The sequence below is a fragment of the Agelaius tricolor genome, unplaced genomic scaffold, assembly GCF_023055355.1.
Source record: "Agelaius tricolor isolate 1412-34295 unplaced genomic scaffold, bAgeTri1.0.p SCAF_5, whole genome shotgun sequence".
Taxonomy (NCBI): Eukaryota; Metazoa; Chordata; class Aves; order Passeriformes; family Icteridae; genus Agelaius; species Agelaius tricolor.
The window spans coordinates 43,520,778-43,546,079 of NW_027269265.1; the positions used below are offsets into that span (position 1 = coordinate 43,520,778).

Genomic DNA, 25,302 nt, shown 5'->3' on the forward strand with positions numbered 1-25,302 from the left:
CTGACTCAGATACACCGGTAAGAAAGGCAGCTAAAAGAAAGCTCTTAAGTAAATTTTTAGATGCCCTAAGTTTCTAAAGGCAGGATTCAAAGGGAAAATAATCACTTTTCATTTGTTCCTCAGTGAAGAGCTTCTCACAACATGTCTGTATTTGCTACTCTTTAAAGTCATCCTCAAACCATTTGGAATAAAAAAAAAAATTGAAGGCAGTCAGCCACCACCTTATAAAACCCATACAATTCCTTCCTTTTTTCTGGCACAGGTATTTTCCTCTTTGCCTTCCCCGATAGAGAAATTGAGGCAAATGTCTCCATGCACGCCCAATGGAGTAATACCAGCGCCACCATCCTCCCAGGAGGTGAAAGCTGTCCCAGGCACAACAGCTGGGGCTCCCCTCTCAAACCAGCAGAGCCTGCAGTGCCCAGCACCTTCTCCCTCCCTCCCTCCCTCCCACTGCAGGATCTGGGCATTCCCTTCCTGTGCACAGCCCCAGTTCCCCTGGGCAGAATGGTGCCCATCGGACTGTGCCCGAGGCAAATCAGATGCTGCCCGTCAGAAGCACTCAGCCAGCACCCTGGGTGTGGTGCCAGCCCCCAGACAGAGCCAACAGGAAGGATTTCGGGGTGACAGCCATGCCACCAGCACAGCTTGCTCGGCTGTGAGTGCTACATGCAAGCAGAAGGCTGGTGGAAAACAGCTGAGTAACTTTGGCTGCAACTCCACAGAAATCATCAAGGAGGCTCAAGGCATCCCAGGCAACTTCACATCTTGCCTAAATGCCATGTCTGCAGTACAGCAAAGTACAAATTAATCCCCCTGCTAATAACAAATAAGTCATTACCTTTGAGGGAAAAAGGTTTACACAAACATCCATTTAATTATGGATAAATTCTGCTTTCCCTTAATGTCTCCAAGCCAAACATGGCTAGTATGCCTTTTAAAAGCCACCTTCAAATTAACAAATTAATATTAGTTCATCAAACAACATAAGCTTGAAACAGAAGTAAACTGATCCAGAACATACTCAAATTAATTGACCTCATTTTGCTGGGCAGAAAAAAAAATTTTCTACAGAAAGCTACAGCGTTTCTTAAATGCACCCTGTTTTATAGGCAGCTGGGGCTTTGTGTTCTAGTGCTAAACCACACTTTTACAGGCTCTACAAGCACATAGCCACTGCTTTGTGGATAATCTGATGCAAATTTGAGAGAAAAAGCATCACCCAAACTTACTTGCCAAGTATTTTCTACAAAGTTATTGCCAGCTGCACACAAACACCTACCTAATTCTTGGCAGTGTTTCACAAAATACAAATTTGTGTGAGCTGCAGCATCTCATATCTAGAGCACCCTCCCACCCCCAGCTTTTTTTCTTTAACAGGAGGGGAAACACTGACAGAAGCAGAGAGATCACTTCGATCCTACACAGGGGAGAAACTGCAAGATAAATATGAAATCACATCCTAAAATGACTCTTCCTAGAGCTGGTTTTGTTCACAACAGATAAAAGAGAAAGCCCACTGGAAGAGATGGAAGTGAGGCAAGGAGGGTAAGAAGGGGAGCAGACCAAGTAGGCAGCACTGCAATGATCCAGACCACAAGGAGGCAGGCAGCAGCTCTGGGAAAACCCCACAGCCAGGGCCCCTGGCTTCACCCTGGTTATCCCTGCTCCAGGGGGGATCCTGCTCAGCCAGGCCAGGGCACCCTGACCATGCTCTGAGTGGGAGCAACTTGGCTCCCTTTGGAAGGATTTACACACATCTACAGTCCTGGGGCCTGAAAGGAGGTGTCCCTGCTGCCACCCAGGACTAGTGCTGAGCTGCTGAGGGATTCCATCCATGATAACAAACTTGGACAGTTGCCATAGAGTCTCTGGAGCTGCTCCATCAAAGCTGCTCTAGAAAGTGCCGGATGAAGCAGAAATAATTAGCAGACCTGCAAGAACAGAGGTTCCCAGCCAAACAGAGGTTCCCAGACAAATACAATAATAAAGCCCAGCTTGACCCAAAAGAGTATTGCAGACACACAGCTGAGCTCTGCAAATCACACAAGTGTGAATTCTGTTCCCTGTGCAGCAGCCGAGCTGCTGCAGCCCCTGGCAGCAGGCACAAGACAGCACTTGGCCAGAGAAAAGCTGGTGCTGCCTGTATCCAGCAGTAACCATCACTGCAAGAGCCTACACAATTATTTCCTTGCCTTGCTGTGAAACAGGTAGACAGAGAAACCTGGCATCACACCCCCTGTATTTTTCTCTTTGGCTAAGCAGCCACATGGCCTTTTCAGCTGTTAGCTAGGCTTCACAAAGCAGCCTTTCAAAGGAGCGAGCAAACATCATGAGAGATGCTGGAGTCATCTCTCCAGGCTGGAGTTCCAGGAAAACATGCAGTGGGGACCTTAAAAAAAGATCTTTATGGTGCCACAAGAGAGGGAGGGGAGCAGGTTTCCCCCTATCACTGCAGCCACCGTGCACAGCTGCGGAGCCTACAGCGAGAGAAACTCTGACCACAGAAAGGTTCCCCAGCACCACTACTGACTGCTCTAAAGGCAGAAGATAAAATCAGTTTTGGTTGGGACCCAGGCTCGCCTCATTGCTGACACCACTTGCTTTTCAGCTATTTATTATCATCTTGCTGCCTGGACTTAGCTTGACACCTCAGCAATGCGTGCTCTCACAAGCTGCAGCCTCTGCAGCTTCGCACAAACAGAAAGCTGGGTCTAATTCTGAGTCAGGACTTGCCACCTGCGGCGGCTCTCCATTGCAGCAGGCTGGAAATTATGTAACAGCGGCCCTCTGGTTTTGAGACATCAAAGATCTCATTGGATTAGATGAGGAAACACAGTCCACTTGCCATTCCCAGTGCAGGAGTGGACATCAGGCATCAGTTCTGGGCATTTGACTTTCTGCATTTGCAGCCTATGGGTTCTGGGAGAGGTTACAGTGCCTGGGAAGGGACCAGGTCTCTCTGCCTTGGGAGGAGACAGTTTGGAGTTAACAGACACAAATGCATTTCCATTTTGCCCCCCATGAGTTTCAAGATTAACAAGACTATACAGAGCAAAAAGACACAATTCATCCCTTCCAGAGGTTTTGTTTCAGGCTGTTGCAGAATGAGGCAGATAATGCATCAATTTATCAACACTTGCTGATTTTATATTTAAAATTTTTTCTCCACCAACACGAGGGCCAGACAGTAGGAAAATGAAGGCAGCTTATCTGAAAAATCACAGAGCTGCACCAGAGAAGTCCCAACTGCCAGTACACTCTGTTTCTCCAAATCCCAGCCTCTTACCTTCCATGGTCATAGGATTTCCACCCTATTGTAGTTCAGCTGACCACCAGCAAACCAACCCAGCAGTGAGAGCAAATGGTGCCCTGCTCTGTTATTGAGCAGAGAGGTAGGTACAAATGCCCCTTTTCAGGAAATTCTAGAATCAGTTCATGGGCAAAGTCAGTCCTGAAAAGCCTGAGCATGAAGCACTGCTTTAAGGTAGATCTGCAGCAAACTCTGCAAACCCCAACTATCTGGCATTTTCCCTCAGGCTTCAATCCAAGGAGAGGGGTTGTATATACAGTAGGATTGCTAAAGCGGCAGATTTATAAACACAACTTTCCTTCAGAATCAAACATCTGAGTTTGCACTGCAGCCCTTATGGGAATTATATTTCTCTTTCAAAGACAAAACAGACTCATTAACTCTGGTATGATGATGGCTTGGTAGCAGAAAAAGACTGCGTAAACTCCAAGCATTTCCTAAACATTCCTTCAGCAATTTCAGGAGCTAAAAACTGTTAATTTGCATGAGTGCTGATGAAAAGGACTTGTGAGTAATTAAGTCAAGTTGATCACAAAGGTAGCTTTGTCTCACTATAAAAGCTCTGTTCCATTTTAGTCTTGAATATTCAATGCTTATAAAAAAGTGTGCATGTGTGAGTGTATAAAATTTACATAATGTAAAATCCCCAACTCTTACAACAAGTGTGATTTTAAAGTTCCTCTTAGTGGCTCCAGTTATAAGTGCCATGGCATAAGAAATGGAAAACGTTCAAGTCAGTTTATCATATCTAAATATTACATGATCCCGTTAGTTGCTCTAATTGCTGCTAGGATATTTAAAACTGCCTGGCTACACAGAGAGCATATTCTTCAGGGTCCATTTCAATGCAGGAGGACAGAAAACGTGGTTCTTGGAATAGTTTTCAATGAGCTTTAACAGATGTCAGGGGAAGTCATTGCCAAAAGATGCACTTCCACTCCGCTCCGCATCCTGGTGACCCACTCCCAGCACCTCCCCCATGTCAGAGGTGATGACCACAACACGTCAAAGGAAGTAGTTGGAAACATTGGTTTTTTTCTTTCAAGGTTATTTTTCAGCCAAATCAGCAGCTTGATTCAACTCTGCTCATCTTGGTGGCACCAGTACTGCCATAATTCAGCTGGCATCAGCAGTGAAACAGAACCCACAGACAAATGAAATAATGCTGTCAGCCCTTCTTTGGCACATGAACAGTCTTTCCCCACTCCATGGCCCTAGGATTTCTGAGGAAAGAGGATTTCTGAGGAAAGACATTCAGGAGGGAGTGGTAACTTTTATCATGGCCATATGCCGTTAGTCTAGAATCAGAAATAAGTCTGCATCTTAGCTCACAGAGGGAAAAGTATCACTTCTGACAATAGCCTTTATCTCACAGTTTGTCCCACAACTTGCCTGCACCAAGAGTTTTACCTCAGGCTAAGTCTGACAGATGCCAAGTTGCTCCTTTTGACACTGAGCAAAAATACCCCAGAAATTAAATGTGAGTGCTGGTGGCTGCCACCCCACTCAGGGTCTAGGAAACATCCTGCCTTGTGCCGCCAGCAGCTGCCTCTGCAGTAAACAACTTGTGCAGAGAGGGGCTGAGGAAGTGAAACATAACTACCCCTGGGGCAGGAGTTTTCTTCTCACTTGATAGCACAGCAGGGGGATTTTTTAAAGCCATGTAATCTAATAAATCACGTAATCTGATAGGAAACAACACTAGTCTTCTTTTTCCTCTTTCAAGCTGTTAGCACGCACACAGCAGCATCAGCCGCTTCAGAAAGTACAGAATTTTTCTCTCCCTTACTCAAAGGGAAGAAAACCCTCTTGTTTCCAGCAGCCCTTTTTTTTTTTTTTTTAATAATCAACAAATTAAACTGAACAAATTAAAACATTGAAAGCCATCAGTGCCTTCTAAAAATCAACCAGCAGGCTTTCACGTGGTTACATGTGAACCTCTGTCTATCTGGCCAGTGTCAATAAAACACAGCAACACGTATTCACATTTGTGACTGCTCAAGTCTGTCATGGTTACTTCATCTTGCACATTTTCCTTTTTCAGAAGCTGCATTTATATTTGTGGGACTAAAAGGCAAACAGCACCCAGGTTGATTTCCTGCTGATAGAAACTTCCTTCTCTTTGCCCCCTCCTGCCTCCAGGCAGTTGTCATTATCTCTCCTCTTTCCCTTTGCTGGCCCCTGTTGCAGAAAACCTTTTGATTTCTCTACACTCAAGAAAAGGCATCCCATCTTCTTTAAAAACTTCAAGTGAATTCCTTGTTGATCTTGGCAGACTACTAGCAGCATTTCTTAAGTGCAAAGGAAGATTATCCTTAATTCTGTACTCACATCAATAAAAATAATTACTCCCAGGACTATATAGCCCACATTTTAAAAGTCCAGTACCTCCATCATCTTCCTCAGTAAAACAAAAGCAAAACTTGTAGGCTACACACATGTAAAAAGGGATCCTAATTTTGTTATAGGCTAAAAAGCTGAAGGGAACAAACCTCAAAATAAAGCAAGCAAGTCATGCAATACCTGAAAGTAATCTGTGATGAAGGATCCAAGTTCACTCTTCAGCAGCCGTCTGTAGACAGAAGGAATGGAGCCATGAAGTAGCAGCCACTGCTGGTCATTTCTTACAGCTATACCTGCACTTTACTACCAGGCATACCAAAGATACAGGAATGTATGGGAATGGGTCCTTTTGGACACAGATTTCTCTTACATACGTATTTTACAAAGGCTATTCTCAAATTATAAAGGAATTAAACAGTTTCTCTGAAGTCTTCGATATTATAAACCATACACCTAGAACAAGCGAAAAAAGAAATTACCTCCCTGAATGAACAGAAAGCTGGGAAGAAAATCTGGAGTTATTTAGATTGAAATCCATTATTTTTTCTGCTTTCTTGTTTAAACAAAGATGCCTTTCATGTCATTGAAGATAGTACATCTCCCTAATATTGTACTTCCTTTTCTTTTGGAAGTAGAAGGAGAGGAGAAATGAAACAGAAGTTGCACCCACATTTTAACTGCCACATTTCAAACAATAAAAAACAAGACATATTTTCCAAGGAAGAAATTCTAGAAACTTAACAAGAGGTGTTTTAAATACATACAGGCAAAAACCACTCTAAAGAAGTCTTTCTGATGAAAACTATTGGCTTTTAAATTAGGCTGTGATAAAAGTTTTAAATTCTAATACATATTTGTGTTTTTTTAAAAAATTATATAAAAATCAGGATTGTTTTACATCAGAGGCAGCATCAAAAAAACAACTCAGGATATTCAGTGCATTTTCACTTTAAGCTTTCAGTGACTGAGAATAAATTCTGTAGCAGTAAATTCTGCCTAAAATTTAAAGGTTGCCCAACACTTTCCAATGCCAAACACTGCAATTTCTTTTCTGTTCTAAGAGTTCTGCTTTTTACCAATGTAAAGTACAGTCAAGAGTTCTTGAAAACAGCATTTGAATCAGCAACCATCCAGTTCTTAGGCTGGGTTTTTACCACCAAACTATGCCACTTTACCTCATCTCTGCTCAAAGTCAAATTTGACAGCCTTCCTCTCTAACCACTTTACAATGCTTCTGCATTTATTTGCATGCCTACATGCCATTACTCTTTCTCCCTCTGAGTATTTGTATTCACCCACCCAAATCAAAGCCCATGTCCATATCTATGAGATCAGTAAATCAGGTAAGTCTTTGGGGACTGATTTGCCAGAAGCTTTTCCACTGGCTTCAGCCAATCAAGGGAGGGGTCTCTTCCTAAGCATGGCCAGGTCATCTCCCACTTACAGAAATTCCATTTGCCAAAGGCATTTATTCATTTCCTCTTGCTATGACAACTGACTTTCAGAGCAGGTAAAAAATAAATTAAAATTAGCCAGTGAAATGGTATCAAATCACAGCAAGATAAAATCTAGGTGGCAGCAATCCAGAACAAAATGTTACCACCTGCTCATCTCCTGGTCCTGTCATTACCATCCTCCTTTAAGACTGTCCCATGTTTCCGCTCTGCCAAATGATGAAGCATTGTGCAGAACCTGAGAGCCTCTTACTGCATTTGCAAACTACAACCCAGGAGCTGAGTGGAGAGCTACAAACAAGGGCAAGGGAAATGCACCAGCTCAACTTCATGGCCCACAAGAGTTGTCTGTCTCAGAGGTCTGGCTTTTCTCCAGTGTCAAGCTAGGGATTCACCTTGTGCACAGAGCTCACCCTGTGCTGGGAGCTCCATCCAGAACCACAGGTGTGAGGCTGCAGGTGCTCATGCAGACACATGCAGAGGCCTGTCCTTTGCTCCTTAGATGGGCATTAATGTGGATGTGAAATGGTCTATTTAAAGAGTGACATTTGGAGATGTAACCAATGCTCAGGGCACCTGCAGGAACATTAATCATGTAATTCAAGGTGAGTGCTTCCAAGTACAGCCTGGCAGTGCATGTCTGTGGAAAAGGGCATTTCCCCTCCCACCATGAGCACTGCCCTCAAAGCATACATAGTTTATAAAGAATTTCCTGTTCTTTGCCTGGTTTTCACCACTCTGCATTCACTTCAGCAACCAGCATGAAGAGAGCATGGTCCAGCCCCTGGGGCCAAGCCCAGACCCCACAGCAGTTCTGCCCAGTTCTGCCTCCCTGGAAGGGTGGGAAGGAGCACCTGCTTGCCCTTCAGGGGAAAAGCAGGATACTGCCACTGCCATGGGCAACAGGCAAGTCACAAAGCCCAAAGCCACTCCCCAAGTCTGCTAACAAGCTGGGGCTTTAGGTATTTCCCAAGCCTTATGACATCTGGTTTTATTTTCTTGTCCACAAATACTCATCCCGTGGAGAATTAAGACTGCTCCAAGTGCTTAAACCTAACTTGAAGACTTCTGACCTGAACACACTAAAATATCATTAAAGTGCAAGATGCTGTCCTTGCTCAACTCTCAAAAGGAATTATATTAAACTTTTTGGGTTTGGGACTAGACCAAATTGGACAGAGTCTCCTGCCCTGATAGCTGCATTTATTTTGAAAGTGGGGAAAGGGGTAATTTAGACTGCTGTTTAGTACATACTTAGCTCAAACTGTCATTTGAATCTTTTGGAGCTCAAAAAAAATGCAATAGGAATGAGGGGAGGGCATACAAAAGAAGTAGAGACACATGTTACAGCACTCTTAATGAACTAATATGGATACACTAGTAAATAGAGAAGGAGGAACCTACATCCATTAGCCCTGACAATACTTCTCTCAGCAGTACTTGGAAACCAAGGCAAGAATAAATAGTTCTTTATATACTCCACAGTCCTATCTATTGCTAATCAAACTTTCCAACTAATCAGAATGAAACCACAGATAATCATGAAAGCTGCTTTTAAAAGAAAACGATACTTTTAACCATCACTAGCATCAGCGACAAAAAATGTTAGCTAGGCTTTTAGTTGTTTTTATCTTTACTGTTCATATTTTCAGGTTTTGCTCTGCAATTATCATGTGAAGATTAAGCTTTTAAACAAAATGCTGTGGTTTGCTTTAAACACTCCACAGTTCTGAGAAGTTTGGTTTAAGAAAAGAGATGCCAATATTATTATGTATAAAACACATTCAAAAGAGGCATAGCTCCTAGGAGGGAACAAAATCCTTACAATCCAAGCCAATACACAACCTGTCCTTATCAAAGCTACACAAGTTGGAGAAAAATTATCCAAATTATCCCATGCCATTCATGTCACTCAATAGCAAGAAAGAAGTAACTTAGCCAGAAATCCCAAAGCTGTGCTTAAATTTGCTTTCATCCCTTCTCCTCCCACCGATACCTTTACATGTGGTTCTGAAGGCAACAGATCCAGCAAACACCAAACAAGCAGCAACAAAAATCCATTTTTGTGCATTTCAGTGACCTACCTGATATTTTCATTGAGGGTGTAAAGTTCATTGTTCTGCAAGCCTCCCCCTTTGAACACATTTATCACTGCTGTTTGTACGCTGCCAAAAAAAAAGAAATGAGACAGGACAACATCCATGAATAACAGTGTGATTTACCACAGAGCACACCATGAACAAGGCACCAAAAGCAGAGAGATTACAACCAGGTGGAGATAATTGCCCTTAAATAGTTCCACTCTTTCTCACCTTGAAATTGTTACTTTTAATTACCTACATCGCCCCTGGGAGACGGAGCAGAACCAACCTCAAGTTCTGCGTAGGGGTAAGCAAGGGAAATCTGTCACATGGGTCCTGCTCATGCCAGATGTCTCTTGACCACAACTGTTTGGGGGATCTTTGCTGGGTGCTGCAGGCTAGTTGCTATGAGGAGACATAGGTTTTTTGGTAATATCTGCCAAACACATCACACTGCATTATCCAGTGATCGTACTATGAGCCACCCACTCTGCATCATCTGGCAAGACCCTGGCCGTGCTGGAAGATGTTCTGCAGCCAGCATCACCTCAGTCAGATCCGAGTTTGAGCACTGTTAATGCCTGTAAGATGCTGTTGGAGTATCTTCTAATTCTCTCACCAGCACAGAGGAAGCCATAAAGTGACAGCAGACAAGAAGGTTTAGCAGTTCTAAATCTTGCCATGGCTAACAAGGGCATATGTCATTTCCTAAGCAGACATTCCCTTCTGCGGGCCAGTTATGGCATCTGCATGCTTCACAGACCTCAGCTCACCATCATGGCACAAAACTGCAGTGTTTTTGCCAGGCTACTTTTGTGTGACATTGGTAAACTGAGCTAGGTCAGCAAGCAAGAACAGTTTGCAGAGCACAGAGCTGGTGCCATATGGCAGAAGGGATGGTGGGAACACCCACTTCTGGTAGCAGCAGATCAAGACACAGGACATCTCACTCTTCACCTTTCACACTGTTTTTTCAGTTGCCATTGCTGCATGACACACACAGCAGACAAGATTTAGCTATCAGTAGGAAATGCTGATTGAAGCCACAAACTTAATACTTGACTGTGATAAAAGCTTCATAATATGCAAATACATGCCTTTGTGAATTAATAAACTGGCATTTATTACAGTACTAGGATTGTGTTTTCCTAAACGGTACTTAACAGATGCAAGTGTTTACAAAAAACAATTTTGCTTTTCAAGACAGTACAGCTGAAAAACATTGTCCAAAACCAACTGAGCACTAGTAGGTCTAAATTTTTCAACTCCACAGATGCTTTCAATGCCAGCAAAGCCTGGACATGCCAAAAATTTGTGCATGCTTATAAACAGATGAGCTTAGTCTTAAATGGTGTGAAGCACAAGCGTAAGATACACATAACCCTCGCTGAGGAGCTGCTGCAGGGCAAGAGCTCAGGCAGGTGGGTCCTGCTGACCTGTTCCAGGCAGAGTTGGAGCTGAGCTGCATGGCCTGCCGGGCTGCCTGGAAGCGAGGCAGATCGCTGAGGACAGGGGAGCTCATGAAGCGAGGCCGGGGCCTTCTGAACGAGCCCATCTTGTGGAGCTGGAGCGCAAAGGACAGAGCTACGGTGAACCCTCCTTTCATAGGGTCAGGTACAGCACAGCAGGACCATCAGAAAGGCTCTTGTCTCCAAGGTTCAAGCATCAATCTCAGCAATGTCCATGAGTCTTCAAGCCCAAGGACTCAGCCAAAACCAAAGGGTCAGCCCTGGACTAGCAATTCCCCACCGTGCCGGGCTGTGACATGCGCTGCATGATGAAGGAACTGAAGCAGTCCTGCAACAAAAAGAGAAAAGAAAAGAGTAAGGAACAAAAGGGAGGGATGAACATATCCTGTGCCATTAACAGCAGCTTGGGAAGACTCTGGAATTCCAGAGTTCTTCAACAGCCCTGTTTCCCATCTTGCCCCTTAAACAATGACCCAAGAGAGCCAGTCAGAAATGCAAACATGGTCTCTCTTTTGGCTTCAATTAGCAGAGCTGCAAGATGCCTCAACTCTTCTGCCAGAGGCACTTGCAAGTACCTTTAAATACAGTTAGTCACTCAGCTTGTATATAAAATAGTAGAACTGGAGAAAGAGAAAACTATTCCACTAGAGAGGTACAAAAGATGAACAACAGAAAAAAAGGCAAATAGACTAACACAGTGCTGTTTTTTTGAGAAGTGTTGTGCAAGGGAATAAACCCACTTGCTATCAGTTCACTACAAGAAGAACGTAATAAGGAGCTTCTTCAAAAGAGTTCTACCATGCAGATATTTTGAGCATAAGCAGGGCTTTTATGTTTCTGGTTTTTCTACAGCATGAGAAGTAATTGTTAGGCCAATTACGAAATGCCCGTATTTTCCACTCTGATCACCATCTCCGTGTAGATGACTGTGTAGCCCCAAGTAAACCACAGAAATAGAAGAAGCGAGCTTGAATAAAAGCCACAAAAAAACTTTGGCAAAGCTTCTGTTCTTTGAAATCCTCCCACTTTAGCTGAATACAAGCAATAGATGTAGTTGGCAGTTTTGCGAATGAGATGTGGGACACAGGAGAGCAGAGGGGAAAAGAAACAAACAAAAGAGTTGTGTAACTGAACTGCACATGAAAGATGTAAAGCAAAATCTCCTTTCTACTACATCTACAGCACGAGGTGAAAAGAGAGATGGTCAGACAAAAACAATGCTGTGTGTCTGTACTAATTTGACTGGTGTTCAGCCCCAGGAAAATCTTTCCACTGCCCAAACTATAATTAACTCTTACATATAAGAAAACATCTTTCTTCCCACTTGGCCAGCCCCATTTTATGCTGAGCTCACTTTGTTACCCCAGTTCTGCACAGCCTTGGCAGATTCTGATCAATCACCATGAACCCCTTGCAAGGCCCTTGCTGTGCCATGGACACCCCATGCCCTGCCAATGAGGAAGCTAATGGAGAAAACACTCCACTTTTTAGGCACTGAAACACACAGGACTACCATTCTTGGTGCTATTCAAGAAATAAATACCATTGTTTCACTCTCACAAGCTAAATACAGTTTGCAGAGATCTCTGTGGAACTGGAACATGACTACAAGTGCAACTTTTTCCTGCCTTTAGACAATTCCTGGCTGTCTTCAGAGATGACAAAGCCCAGACAGTCTTTTTTGACATAAGCTTAGCCTTAACTGCTGTTGCTTGAAAGGGCAGCAGTCTGTTGATCCTTTGCCTGCTCTGTTACAATTAAAATAAAAACAAAAACAAAGTCATAACTTTTAGACATTAAGACTAAATGTAAACTAGTACAACCACATCGGCAGGATCTTTTGTGTGCATTTTACAGCACCAGTTCATTTGACATTGCCCACACATTTTCAATCTGCCAGCAATTTCTCCATTGACAACTGTAACCACATCAGAAAGCACCAGAGGAAAAAGCTACAGCACCTTGGAGAGCCGAGGCAGGTTCTTTTCATAGCAGACCAAAGGGTGGCCACAAGGCAAAGCCCAAGTATAGAGGCTGCTTCTCTTGCAAAACAAGAGCTCCTGCCAATGTTTGTCTACAAGTTCCAAAGCTGACAGCATGAGGAGCTGAACGAGTGACAGATCACTTCTCCCAGCAGCACTGTAAAAATTCTCACTTAACAATCTTTACACATAGAAACACAAAATTATTTGGGTTGGAAGAGACCTTAGAGACCATCTGGTTCCAGCCCCCCTGCCACAGGCAGAGACACCTTTCGCTTTCAGAGGTATAAAATGCAATATAAGGATTATTTCTAGCAGGCATTTAACAGGGCTAGAAAGCAGTGGTTAAGATGTGCTAACCCACAAGCCTCCTCTTACCACTACCCCAGGTGCCACAAAGGCATGCAAGCACCCTTCTCCCCAACAATGAAATCATTTCATAGGATGCATTCATATTCATTTGAATTAAATTAAGTTTCAAGGGGAAAGCTTAAATTCAGAAATGTAAAACAATATAACAACCTCTGTGCCTTAACATATATAAATTCAGGTATGGGTAGGAAATTCTTTGGCCCGTTCTGTGCAAACAATAAAACAGCACAATGAGGAAGGTCTCTTCTGACCTTGGGCTAGGGATTTACAAGACTGATTCCACACAGCAGAACCATGGCATTACACTGGGCCCCATGATGAATTTCCTGAGCACTGCTTACCTAGGGAATGTGCTTAAAGTCATTGAAACATACATGCCGTTTTCCTTAATCTCTGTTAAAAGTCACCAGGACAGATAAAAACAAGCTCTTGCCTGGGAGGAGCAGATAAGACACCCCAACCCTTCCTTTCCCAACCCAGCCTGCAATCTATGTTACTGTCAAGTCAACCTTACTTTAGAATCTCATTAGGAATTTAAAGCAAGATCTTCAGCTTTAGGACTTGATTCATGGTCTTATTTCTTCAGGACTCAAAGACTCAAATCTCTCCTATCTTATCTAAACCCAGTAACTATTAAATGGCAGGCACACCAAACTCTTACTCTGAAGGCAGGCTAACCCTAAATGGTATCCAAGCATAACTGACCTTCATGTTACCAGAACTGGAAATGCCAGTGTGTGAGAAGGACCATTCTCTCCCCATGCCCACAGCCCATTTAAACTGTTTTCAGAGGCACAAAAAGCTCAAAGTAATAGTGTTTACTAGAAAAACTGACTTTTGTAATATGTACTCTGCAGATCCTGTGTACCTACCTGAAGGTACAACAAAGCACCTGAACCCAATCAAACACTTCCATCACTCCAGATTTTCCTTTCACAGCAACTGGCTTCCACTGAATGTTTTCCCCAAAGCAAGGAAGCCTTGTAAATAATGCTTCATTTTCACAGGGAGGTTGCAGCAGCAGTTTCTTGGCAATATCTGTGGTGTGCATTCTGCAGTGTGCAATTTTTTGGCTTTCTACTGGGAGAAACTACCCCTGTGGCAAGAAAGGCATTAACATAGTTATAGGTTAGTAAGAAGCCCTCATGGTATTCAGGCTATTTGAGCTATTGGGAACAAACAGCATTTAGCAAAATGCTGAGCAAGGAACAATTTCATCTTGCTGTGAAAACTCTCACAGAATTAAGCAGAAATGTTCAGAAATACACTGTTCTTTTAGAGGCTTTCACTATAAACTCCTTCACATCTGCATTTTCTTCTTGCTAGGATTAAAGTGGTTTAGAAGGCTACAAAATAAAACAATTTCTAATAACCACAGTCCTATTAGCAATCACAGAACTTGAAAAAGCTTTACAGAGAAGCAAATACTTTTCCCCTTTTACACAGAATGATAGGAGACACCAGGCTGCAGCATGTTCCAGGCACCAAGCAACATTCTCTCCATCAATTATAAAAGACATTAAGAGTCAGAGACTGAAGTGTGGTGACTGCATAAGACATACAGCCACACCAGATAATTTCTCACTGTCACGTGGTTCAGCTGCTGGGATAATGCTTTACATGGCATCAGGGGATTTCAGACTGTTTGCCAGCTGATATATCCTAAAACATTCCCCACTCTCCTCATCTTGCTTAGTGACCCTGCACACCTTTTTTGGCAAGACACTTGTCATAACTAAGTCAGAGAGAGTAGGTACTGCTCTTCCTTCCCTTCCAGATGTCCTACCCCCCAGTCCTTTTGTTTTCCTTAGCCTTGATTATCATCTCAAAGTCCAGCTACCAAAACCCTCTAGAGCTCTAACAAGGCAGAAATGTCATCTGTGTAAAACTCAGGTCTCCAAGGGAGCTAACTCTGCAAAGATGAAAGTCAATGTCCCCAACTGAGGCAGCACAGCAGGACCATGAGTCAATCTGACAACAATGTAATTTCATCCACTTGTAATTCATCACATCTGAGTAAACACTTTTAGGATTAATATGAATCTTCAAAGAAAATAATTGAGCATCGAGACAAATCCTTTTCCAACACACATAGATACGGACATTTATAAAAACATTACAGTCATGAAGCTGGGAAACTTTTATTATTTGTTTTCTGTTAGCCATGAGAAACAACAGAGAAATCATTATAAAATGATTTCATGAATTGACCTTTCCCTCCCAACAGACCATAATACATCTGACTGTCTGGAGGAAAAGCAAGATCAGGAGCCACCCCTACTTGAACATCTCTCTCTACTAAAGAAAGAAGAACCCAAAGTAAAAAATTGGCACCAAGGTCTCCAAATTACGAATCTTCATGATAATCTTGGGCCAAACAAACAAAAGGCCCATAGTAACTGAGATTTAACAGAACAGACCTTTTAAAATTCCTCTGATGTCTTCTCTGTGAAACTCAGAGCAACAACTGCTAACAGAAGTGACATGGCAGAAAAATCTGCAACTGTTTTTGCTTCTTAGAAGAAAACTTTCACCAATATTACTTCACAACAAATTCACACCAAAAAGCTACAGGTCCAAAAGTAACTTTAAAACAGGAGGGAAAGAAATAGTGGAGAATGAAACAGAGCAATAGAGAATGATGGGTTATCCTGACATAACTGATGTTTTGCCATTTAATTATTTTTAGTGTTAAAAATAGCCCCTTCATGAAGAAAAATATACACTTGCTTATATTTGCCTTTTATATGCTTCATGCAGTTGTGACATTGATGACCTATGATCATAAAATACACAAACTGGACACTGCAACATGCACTTAAGTGTTTTGTAATCATTTTGAGTGTAGAAGACACATAATCTTTAGAAAAATGCCCCACTGTACTAAGCCTACAGTGCTTAATGAGCAGTCCCATCCTGCCTCAGACACAAAAAGTATGCAGAAAGCTAACCAGATTCTTGTTAGCTGATTCTTCTTCCAGCCCAATAAATCTTTAACAAAGTATGTGATTGGCAAAACCCTTGATGAGAGTTCAACTGACAAGATCTGAAGACACCACTTCTAACAAAAATCCCTCATTTACCTGCTATGCAGCCCCACTGAGAAGTGGAAAAGCAGATCACAACCTGTAACTGGGAGCCTTGTAGCTCATCATAATTACACATGGCACATGCATGAACTTCATTTATATTCTTACACAGGCAGTATTTGCCAATACATTAACAGCACATTCAGTTCCTCTTATAGCTCCCAATTGCTCAGTTTCTTAAACAAGGTTTGATCATCATCTCACCTACTTTTCAGGAGAGAAGATGATAAAATTGAGATTCACTCAATAACTAACAGAGGTTATTTCTGGTCAACAATGATCAGAAGCTGTGTCTTAGATACACCTCAGAAGCTACTGAAAGAGTTTCAAAAATGTTCAAGCAGTCTAGGGTCCAGTTTCAAAAAATATTCCTTCCTACACCCTCGTGCTTTCATGCCTTCATACCTTTGGCTATCTGATGCATGAAAAGTTTAGTGCTTAATCTACAGCCCATAAAACAACAGCAATTGAACTAAACATTGATCTTAATATGGTTTGAATCAAGTCCTGAATCAGCATGGAAAAGTGGTGCCACTTTGTCTTGTGAGCAGCTCCTCAAATAGGGAAAAGTTTATCTCCAGGTGTGCTCATGCCAGCACCAGGAGCACAGCCCATGCCAGGAGACATTCCCAGTTCAGGAAGGTAAGTGGAAGAGTGTGAGACCAGACTTCAGGTCTTTCAGTCTTGTCAATAGGATTGATCCAAGTCACAAACTTTAAAAGACAGCTTCTTCCACCCATAAATTAATGGCATTTGTTTCTGAATCCCAAAAATCATCACCCCTCCCTGCACCATGGGAAAGCCCTGAGGGATCCCAGGGAGGCTCAGCCCCAGGCAGATGGGCCACTCAGTCCTGCAAATCACTCCTTTCATCAAGAGCTCTTGGAGGCATGCTAATAAGAGTAAAAATAATTAGCTCAATTTTCTGGCTGAGGAAATAAAAGTTGCTAAGCCAGTGAAGCGACTTCGCCTGGTCTTCAACCTTCCAAGCCAGGATCCTATTCATCAAACAAAAATATCCCTCTAAGCTGCTTTAATGAACCTTTCAAATTATTTGACAAGGTTGGAGAGAAAAGGATGAATCTGATCTACCTCTCCTTACCTCTCCCTTCCTAAGCTGATAGAATACCAAAAGGTGTCTTTTTTTTTTTTCCTGGCTTCACCACCACAAAGGCAGCAACTTGATGTCCCATAAATAGTCCTGAGGTGTTCCACTGGCCTCATATATCTGTAATTAAAATGGATAGATTTTAACTATTGAGCTTAAATATGTTATCAAAGTGGCATCAACAGAACTGGGGAAAACAGCCCTCTTGATACAAAGTTCACACTCTGGTATGCAATCATATAATCAACAATTTTACTGCCACAAAACACTGGCTACCCAAAACAAGATTTCCCCTTCCTTATCTTCCTAGTACACACCCATCTCCACAACAGAGACAACAGCATCCCTCTTTTCCATCCCCACCTTTTGCATATTCCTTCTTCCAATTTGACCCACACGATGCCTTTATTCACCATACATCTCAAACAACTTCACAAACAGATCTAAATTGGCTTTGATAACAGAACCATTTATGAAGAAATTTAGTGGTATTCTCTCAGTTGTGCTCTGAGTTTCTGAGGTTAAATCAAACCTGAAACTCAAAGTGAAACTCTGCTTAAGAGTGAGAGTAAATATATGAGGAGGGGAAAAAACCTTTGTGCGTATCCCACCATGGTCTGAGAACCTTCTCTGTAGCAGAGAGACCCCTGCAGTCCCCTTGGAGTTTACAGCCAGTTCAAAGCAAGACTGCTACTTCACATCTATATACATGATAGTACAAGTACTCATTTAAAAATGTAAGAAATCAATAATAACACAGAGCAAGCCAGTTCAATGTGAACTAAGAGATCTGCTCAGAGTAAAGAACACACAGAAAAATAAGTATCTTATATAGGAGTAGCATCTAAGACAACAAAGTCATTTTGCTTTCTACCATAGATGTTCGCTGTTATTTCAAACAAACTTTTTAATTCCTAGGGCTTACATCATTCAAAAATTGGAGAAAATTTTTATGGCTATTAAAAGGCATGATATGGTTGCAAAACACTCTGACGTGCCTGGGTGAGAATAAGAATCACTTAGCTGACCAGAATGAAGGTAGAGACAAATTTGAATTAGATGCACTAACAGATTATTTAATCTGGTTGAAATAAATTGCATCTCCCTAATAAGCAATTACCACACCAAAATCCAGCTATGAAAGGCAAGCAAAAATGTCACACAGGCTCAGAAAATAAAACTGTTGGAGTGGTTTGAGAATGAAAAAATATATTTACCTCTTTGGTACAATGAAAAAACAATCCAACAGAGATGAGGAATGGATAAGAAGGGGGGAAGATAAGATCTATCATCATTTTGTGATCAACTGAAAGCTTTAGGGTATTTTAGGCATTCCATAAAGTTGCATCCACAACAGCTGGAGCAACAGTCCTTTCAAAATGGATCACTGAGGTGCTATCGTAATCCACAGCACCAAACTTACCTGCAACTGTTTTTTGAGTTTCACCCACCAACACATGGCAAATGTAAAATCACCACTGCTTCATCTCCAATTCTATAGCAAGGCTTTACTCAAGCTGTTAACACTCCAAAAACCACAGCTGATTTAATAGCAAAGCAGTGCTCCAAGGATCTTAGGCCCCCTCATGCTGTTCCTACCAGTCTTAAACTAATTTGATTAGCAGGTGACTTTCAAGGAATACAGCTAAACGGGAACACACATGAAAACAAGGAAGATGAAACAAACACAGTTGTTTGCTTCCACTGGCAGTATTCCTGCATTCAACAGATGCCCTAGTAAATGCACCCCTACTGGAGAAAAACAGCCCAAGAATGTATCTATCACTTGAGTGACACAAGTATGAGTAAGCTATCAAACTCCTTCTGTAGAAAAGGCCTTTGGACTGAATTGACAAATATGTTTTCAAACCCAGAAACTAACTTAGCATTGCTCTCCCTTCTGAATTTCACCCACGTGGGAAGTGAAGAGCCATTCCTTCAGCACAGGCTCTAAAAATATTTTCACAAATCTCAGAGAAACTTTGACCATTTAGACCATTTGACCTTTTGACATTCCTTCCTTGATCAAATGTGGTGAAATTCACAAACAAATTCCTAAGGGAATTCACAAGAGAGGAACAGACAAGCCACAGGATGCTCTCCTAAAGGTGGCCACACTCAAGGAGTTGCAGTGAATGGCTCTGTATCCAAGTGGAGAGCAGTGGTCAGTTCTGGGATAGGCACCATTTGACATCTTTGTCAGTGACAAGGACAGTGGCACTGGGCACATCCTCAGCAAATTCACTGATGACACCAAGCTTGTGGTTTAATCAACACACTGGAGGGAAGGGATGCCATCCAGTGGGACCTAGACAGGTTTAGAGCCTGAACATGAAGCTGAACAAGGCAAAGAGCAGAGTTCTGCACCTGGATCAAAGAAATCCCAGGTACAAATACAGGCTGGGCCAGGAATGGATTGAGAGCATCTCTGAGGAGAAGGACTTGGGGTGCTGGTGAACAAGAAGCTTGACATGACCAGCAATGTGCAGTTGCAGCCCAGAAAGACAACCACATCCTGGGCTGCACCCAAAGCAGCGTGGCCTGCAGGCCAGTGGGGGGGATTCTCCCCCTGCACTCTGCTCTCCTGAGACCCCCACCTGCAGTGCTGCATCCAGCTCTGGAGCCCCCAGCGCAATAAGGACCAGAGGAGGACCATGAAGATGATCAGAGCAGTGGACCAGGCTGGCAGAGTTAGGGGTGTTCATCCTGGGGAAGAGACGGCTCCAGGGAGAGCTAGAGCACCTTCCAGAACTTAAAGGTGGCTTTACAAGAGAGCTGGAGAGGAATTGTGTTCAAGGGCATGCAGTGATAGGAGAAGGGGGAATGGCTTTGAAGAAAATAGCTTTAGATTAGACATTAGGAAGAAACTTTGTTCTGTGAGGGTGATGAAACACTGAACAGGTTGCCTAGAGAAGCTGGAATTGTTCAAGGCCAGGTTGCATAGGGCTCTGAGCAACCTGGTCTACTGAAAGGCATAATTGCCCATGCCTGGGGCTTGGAACGAGATGATCTTTAAGGCCCCTTCTAATCCAATGTTTCTAGTCCTATGTTTCTATGATTGTATGCCAGGCAAAAGTATGGAGTGAGTGAAAAATGTCATTTCAGAAGCAAAAAGGTCATTATCACTCTAAATGTAATGACAAGTTTAATTTTCTAGGAATGTTAATCAGAAGCATGCAAGATATACTTTAATCAAACAATAAGTCAGCCACCAAAATGACTTCAGAACTATCTCTACTGTAACTAGAATGAGTATCTATTATCTTTGTGCTTTCTTGCACTTCATTCTTACTCCTTTTTGTTTGAGTTTTGTTTTCAAATTCCTGTTGTTGTTATTAAAAACCTAAGTATGCCCCACATTTTTAACCCTGGGGCTAAAAAACGTGGCAGCCTAAGTAGCTGCTTATACATCACAGCCCATCCTCAGCCAGCTGTAGTGTAACTGGGGTTTTGCTAAAATCCTCAGTCCATCTTCTGAGCTGCACTTAAACTCATCTTGTGCAGTAAAAACAGGTTGTTATGCCCTACTGAATAGGCCCTGGAACCCAGCACATATTTAGTCAGTGTATATTTATGCTTGAACTCACTTCAGCAGAAACAATGAATACAAAAGGCCATACATTATGGGCAAAAAAATCCACAAACACTACAGGCGCCTAAAAAAGTCACATGAAAACTGAAGTCACTGAATATGACTTACAAGAAGGATAAAGTTCTAGTACTTATGTGTGTGCTACTTTTAAATCCTTGCTGATGCATGCAAGTCCCATCCCTCCACTCTTTTCAGAAGAACGGAAGCTACATCAAAGAAAAGGTTAAATATCTCACCTATTCTGTCTTTGGTTGCTGGAAATTTAAGGAATTGAAATTCTTCCAAAAGGGAGTAAGGACTCAGTAAACACTACCTGTGTTCCTGCTGAACTTTGAAAGGGAACGTTGAAAGCCTTATCAGAGTTTCAGGTGATATCAGAGAACCCATAAACACACTGCATGAAGTTATTACAAAGAATTTTATCTTGAAGGCGGAAGACAAATGTGAAACTGTCACCTTAACTGTGCTGTAAAACTGCCAAAAGGAGATATTACTATTAAGCTGACATATCAAAAAAGACTCCCAATAAGGGCCTGAGTGCACTCATACTTCCCTGCCCACCCCTGTCACTGCCAGCTTGCCAGTGCCATCCATGCAGAACCCAGCGCAGCACACCATATCTGACATGACAGCTACTTCAGCCAGAGATTTAGGACACCCCCCTCATGGACAACCAAGAATAATCCACCTCTGGAAAAGTTTCTTCCTAGCTTCATCAAAATGCACATGTTTTTTGACCCAAGCCCAAGAACTTTGCTCCCTCAGATGTTGTATCTTAGCAAGAATGCCATTCTGAATGCTAATGAATTGTGCATGAAGAGCATACCTCGTCCTCGATTGCTGTGAAATTTGCATTTACTTGAGATTTGAAGTCTACTTCTTCTTGTGTTTTGGAGCACAAGATAATAACCTTTTCATTTTTTAAGTTCAGAACTTTGGTAGCACCCCTAAGTTCATTAATCTCTTCTGTTACAGCTAAGAGAAAAGCTGCATACCTTCTGCAGGAATTTCTTAGCACTCCTCACCTTTGTGACCGGTCCATCAATCACAGTCACGGACCTGTCTCTTGGCTATAAAAAGTATATGTAGCTTTAATAGGAGAACTTTAATCTAAGCAGCAAAAAAAGAATGCCAGTGCTTTTACATCACAATTCTCCACTTACCTACACAGACATGCCATTAAGTTTTGGGTTGCTACCACAGATCACATTCTCAAATCTAACATCCTTGTCATGGCTGTAAAACAGCCGACATAATTTACTGCACAGATTTTCAACTGTAGGTCATTTTTTGTCATCAAAATTTTTGCTAACAAAGTTCTTCACAGAGGTAAGAGGATAGGATTTTACTTGCAGCTAGGGGGTTTTCAGGACAGTCAGTTCATTAGTAGACCACACTGTTGTCTCCTCTGATTTAGAGCTATCCGGTCAGGAGCTAATGCACAGCTGGACTGTGGCATCTGTTTAAGAAAAAGAAATATGCAACCTGTGTGCCAGTTCCTGTGTTTTGTGCATGCTGCCTCACCATGAAATACGATCTGAGGGTATATACATGAAATATGCACAGACAGAGAGCACTATAGGCAAGATGTAAACAGGTCCTGCGTGCTGATCCAGGTACCAGCGAGTTCTGCATAACCGAGGTCTTTCACAGCACAAAATTGCAGCACTGCCTATAAATACGCTCAGGACTTGTTTTTGACAAATGAAACATCCCTCTAGTCAAGACAGCTCACTTACATGAACAAATCATCATATGACTGGAAAAGGCGGAAAAAAATAGCTGTGCTTTGGACTACTGTCTTTAGCATAGACAGCCAGGAGCTGCATTGACTGGGGGACTGCTGGAATGATGTGTGGCTGTGGCTGATGCCCCATGGAGCAGACGGTGGCAGTGAGTGTGTTTGGCAGTGGAAGGAACTGGAAAGTAGATTATGCCCACGAAATTGGAAAGCACTGTAAATATTCCTAGGGCAGAGGGGCTCCGAGTGCACGTTGGGGAAAGATGGGCAGCAACAGCACGGGAGAGGTACAAGGGAAGTGAGAAAGGGATGGAGCTACGCTTCACTTTGCTAAACAGGTGGCCAGCTACTCTTTTGGCTTTTGTCTCCTCTACGTGCTAATTTAATTTATTTAGAGAGAGACGGGAGAAGAATCTCTTTCCCTCTGCCCCGGTTTCAGAATTATTGCATCTCCTGGGGGGAAGGGTTAGACTAAGGCATTTGGTTTGGAAATGACTCACTCGGCAGCGCTATGGAGCCGGAGGGTCTATTTTTAATATTTTTAAATGGAGAACTTACCCAGGTCTCATGCCTGCACGGAGGCACTGCGGAGCGCGGGGAGCCGGCCCAGCCCGCTGCCTTCCGCAGCCGCCCCCCGGTAAACATCCATCCCCCGCGGCACCGCCGCCGGCCCGGCCGCCCGAGCCCCCCCGCCCGAGCGGGGCCGGCGCCGGAGGTCGCGGCTCGCACTCACCTCGGGCCGGGCTGCCGCTGCCCGCGCCCGCACGGACGGACGCACGGACGGACGGACGCGCTGCCTCCTCGTCGCGATCTGGCGAAATTTGCCACCCACCGGCCAGGATTTTACACTTCCTGGCGGCCGGCCAGCCCTTGCTGCTACAGCCTGCCCCGGGCTGGCTCCTCCCCGCCGAGACAAGAGCCGGCCGGGCCGGGCCGGGCCGGGCCGGGCGGAGCGGGGCCAGCCGCGCCTGCCTTCCCCGGCTCCCGGCCCGCTCCGCCCGGGGGTACCCCTCCCGTCCCGCCGGAGTCAGGAAGTTTAAATTCTTCTGACCTTAAGCGAAAGAAAGGGAATGGGAAGGATGGAGGAGCTCGGGAGGCCCTTGCTGGGGAAGGGCGGCCGGCCCGGGTCCCGCGGGGCGCTCCCGGCCCCGGGTCCCGGCTCGGCGGGGAGATGCTGGACCTCCGCCGGCTTCTCGCTGGCCCGGCTCGGGGCGCACCCAGCCAAAACAACGGGTCGTGCAGCACGGGGGAAGGGATGTGCCGTTTAAAGTTAGGGTTTATTTTATTTTGATCTCATGGTTCAAGGTTCCTCTGGCAGCCGCAGTGCCGTGCAGTTTGCTCTGTTCTGCTGTCACAGCCTACAGCAGGTATGAGACAGGAAACTGCTGAAAAAAACACGTGTAATTCGTGGTCCTTAAAGAGATTAAAAGCCGCAATTAGTTGCAATCAGGGAGCAGTCGCATGGAACATGCAAGTCAAATAGTTACGCTGACTTTTGGAGAGCTATTCATTAATTGAAAACACTTGGGACTTTTAAGTGCTTAAAGGAGACAAACCAAATTGGTAAAATAGTGTCATTTTCTCGAACTTTTCAAGAGCGTTTTGTGAATTATGCAGTATACTGGTGAAGCTCGGTAACCTGATGCACTCCTTGTTAAGAGAATTCAAATCGTAACTTTACAACTGAGTTGTATCTGGTCTCAGAATGGAAAAAGCTGATGCTACTCTGAAACCAATATGTAAATCCATTAGCTCATGCTGGGATCCTTTTAACACTTTTAAGTTTTTTAAGTTGTGTCAATATCCATAGTAAGCTTAGGTAAGAACACCTGCCATATGTGTTTGTAGGAGAGGTATTCTCGTGACTCTTTTTTCTATCTCTAGATGTTTAAAACAAAGACTCACTGGGGTACTGCGAACCTTACCTGCTGCCCAATGCTTCTACTAGTTTGGGTTTACTATTATGGACATGAAATCATTACCTACCAAGAGATTGCAGACAAGACTTTACTGCAAGCTTATGAACACATACAAAAACATATTTCCTGTGCCAGACTCATGTGTCGTATGATGAGAGTTGATACCTACCCAGAATATAAAATTGGTTAATCTACTAATAATTAAAAGTGCATATTGCCATTCATTCTGCACCTGCTTTTCAAGCCAACAGTTACTTATTTTTCAGAGAGAGCATTGCTGAAGTGGAGTTTGAGTGGTGATCCCAATCTATGACTCATGGTATAGCTGGGCAGAGACCATCACTGCAGGTAGATGGGCTGCAAAGCAAGGATGGGACTTACTGTACTTCAACTGTTCTCCATGGGCCAGCAAAAATCCTAAGGAATTTTCAGGTGAAGGGTCTGGTGACCTGACATATTTGTTCAGGTGGCATGCTCCGTTTAAGAGAAATTCCCAGGTTTTCTAAAAAAAACCAAAACGCCATCCTACAAGCTGGCATCTTTCCCCAAATTTTTACTCATATATTTATGAATCAATATTTGACAAGACATTTCAGGTGTGGGACAAAGTCCTGCATAAGATTTTTGAAAGAAAAGGTCATTGTCGTACCCATGTGGTCGTAGCTTCAGGACTACCACTGAGGGACATCACTGCCACAGCACAGACACTGTGACCATCCTGATATATGGCTGGACTCTCACTTGTGGAAGAAGAGGAAGGAAAGAGCTGAAAAGACCCCTGCCACCACACCAGAAGGAAAAGGGAGGTCCTCTTTAATTTCCTCATTAGGAAGAAGTGA

At 43.3% G+C, this 25,302-nt stretch overlaps 1 protein-coding gene across 4 annotated transcripts in view; it reads right to left on the minus strand.

The window, feature by feature from the left end:
* Nucleotides 1-23,688, minus strand: part of PRR5L (proline rich 5 like) — a 41,546-nt gene extending 17,858 nt beyond the window's left edge. The window contains exons 1-5 of one of the 4 annotated variants that reach the window (XM_071427606.1): nucleotides 23,278-23,688; nucleotides 13,887-14,110; nucleotides 10,628-10,988; nucleotides 9,195-9,275; nucleotides 5,837-5,885 (exon numbers count right to left, since the gene is read on the minus strand). In XM_071427606.1, coding sequence (XP_071283707.1) covers nucleotides 5,837-5,885; nucleotides 9,195-9,275; nucleotides 10,628-10,797 — 300 coding nt within the window. In that variant the 5' untranslated portion in view covers nucleotides 10,798-10,988; nucleotides 13,887-14,110; nucleotides 23,278-23,688. Of the gene's footprint in view, nucleotides 1-5,836; nucleotides 5,886-9,194; nucleotides 9,276-10,627; nucleotides 10,989-13,886; nucleotides 14,111-17,205; nucleotides 17,332-23,102 lie in introns of all 4 variants that reach the window. The other 3 variants (XM_071427608.1, XM_071427605.1, XM_071427607.1) reach the window with 3 other exon arrangements.
* Nucleotides 23,689-25,302: the final 1,614 nt, after the last annotated feature.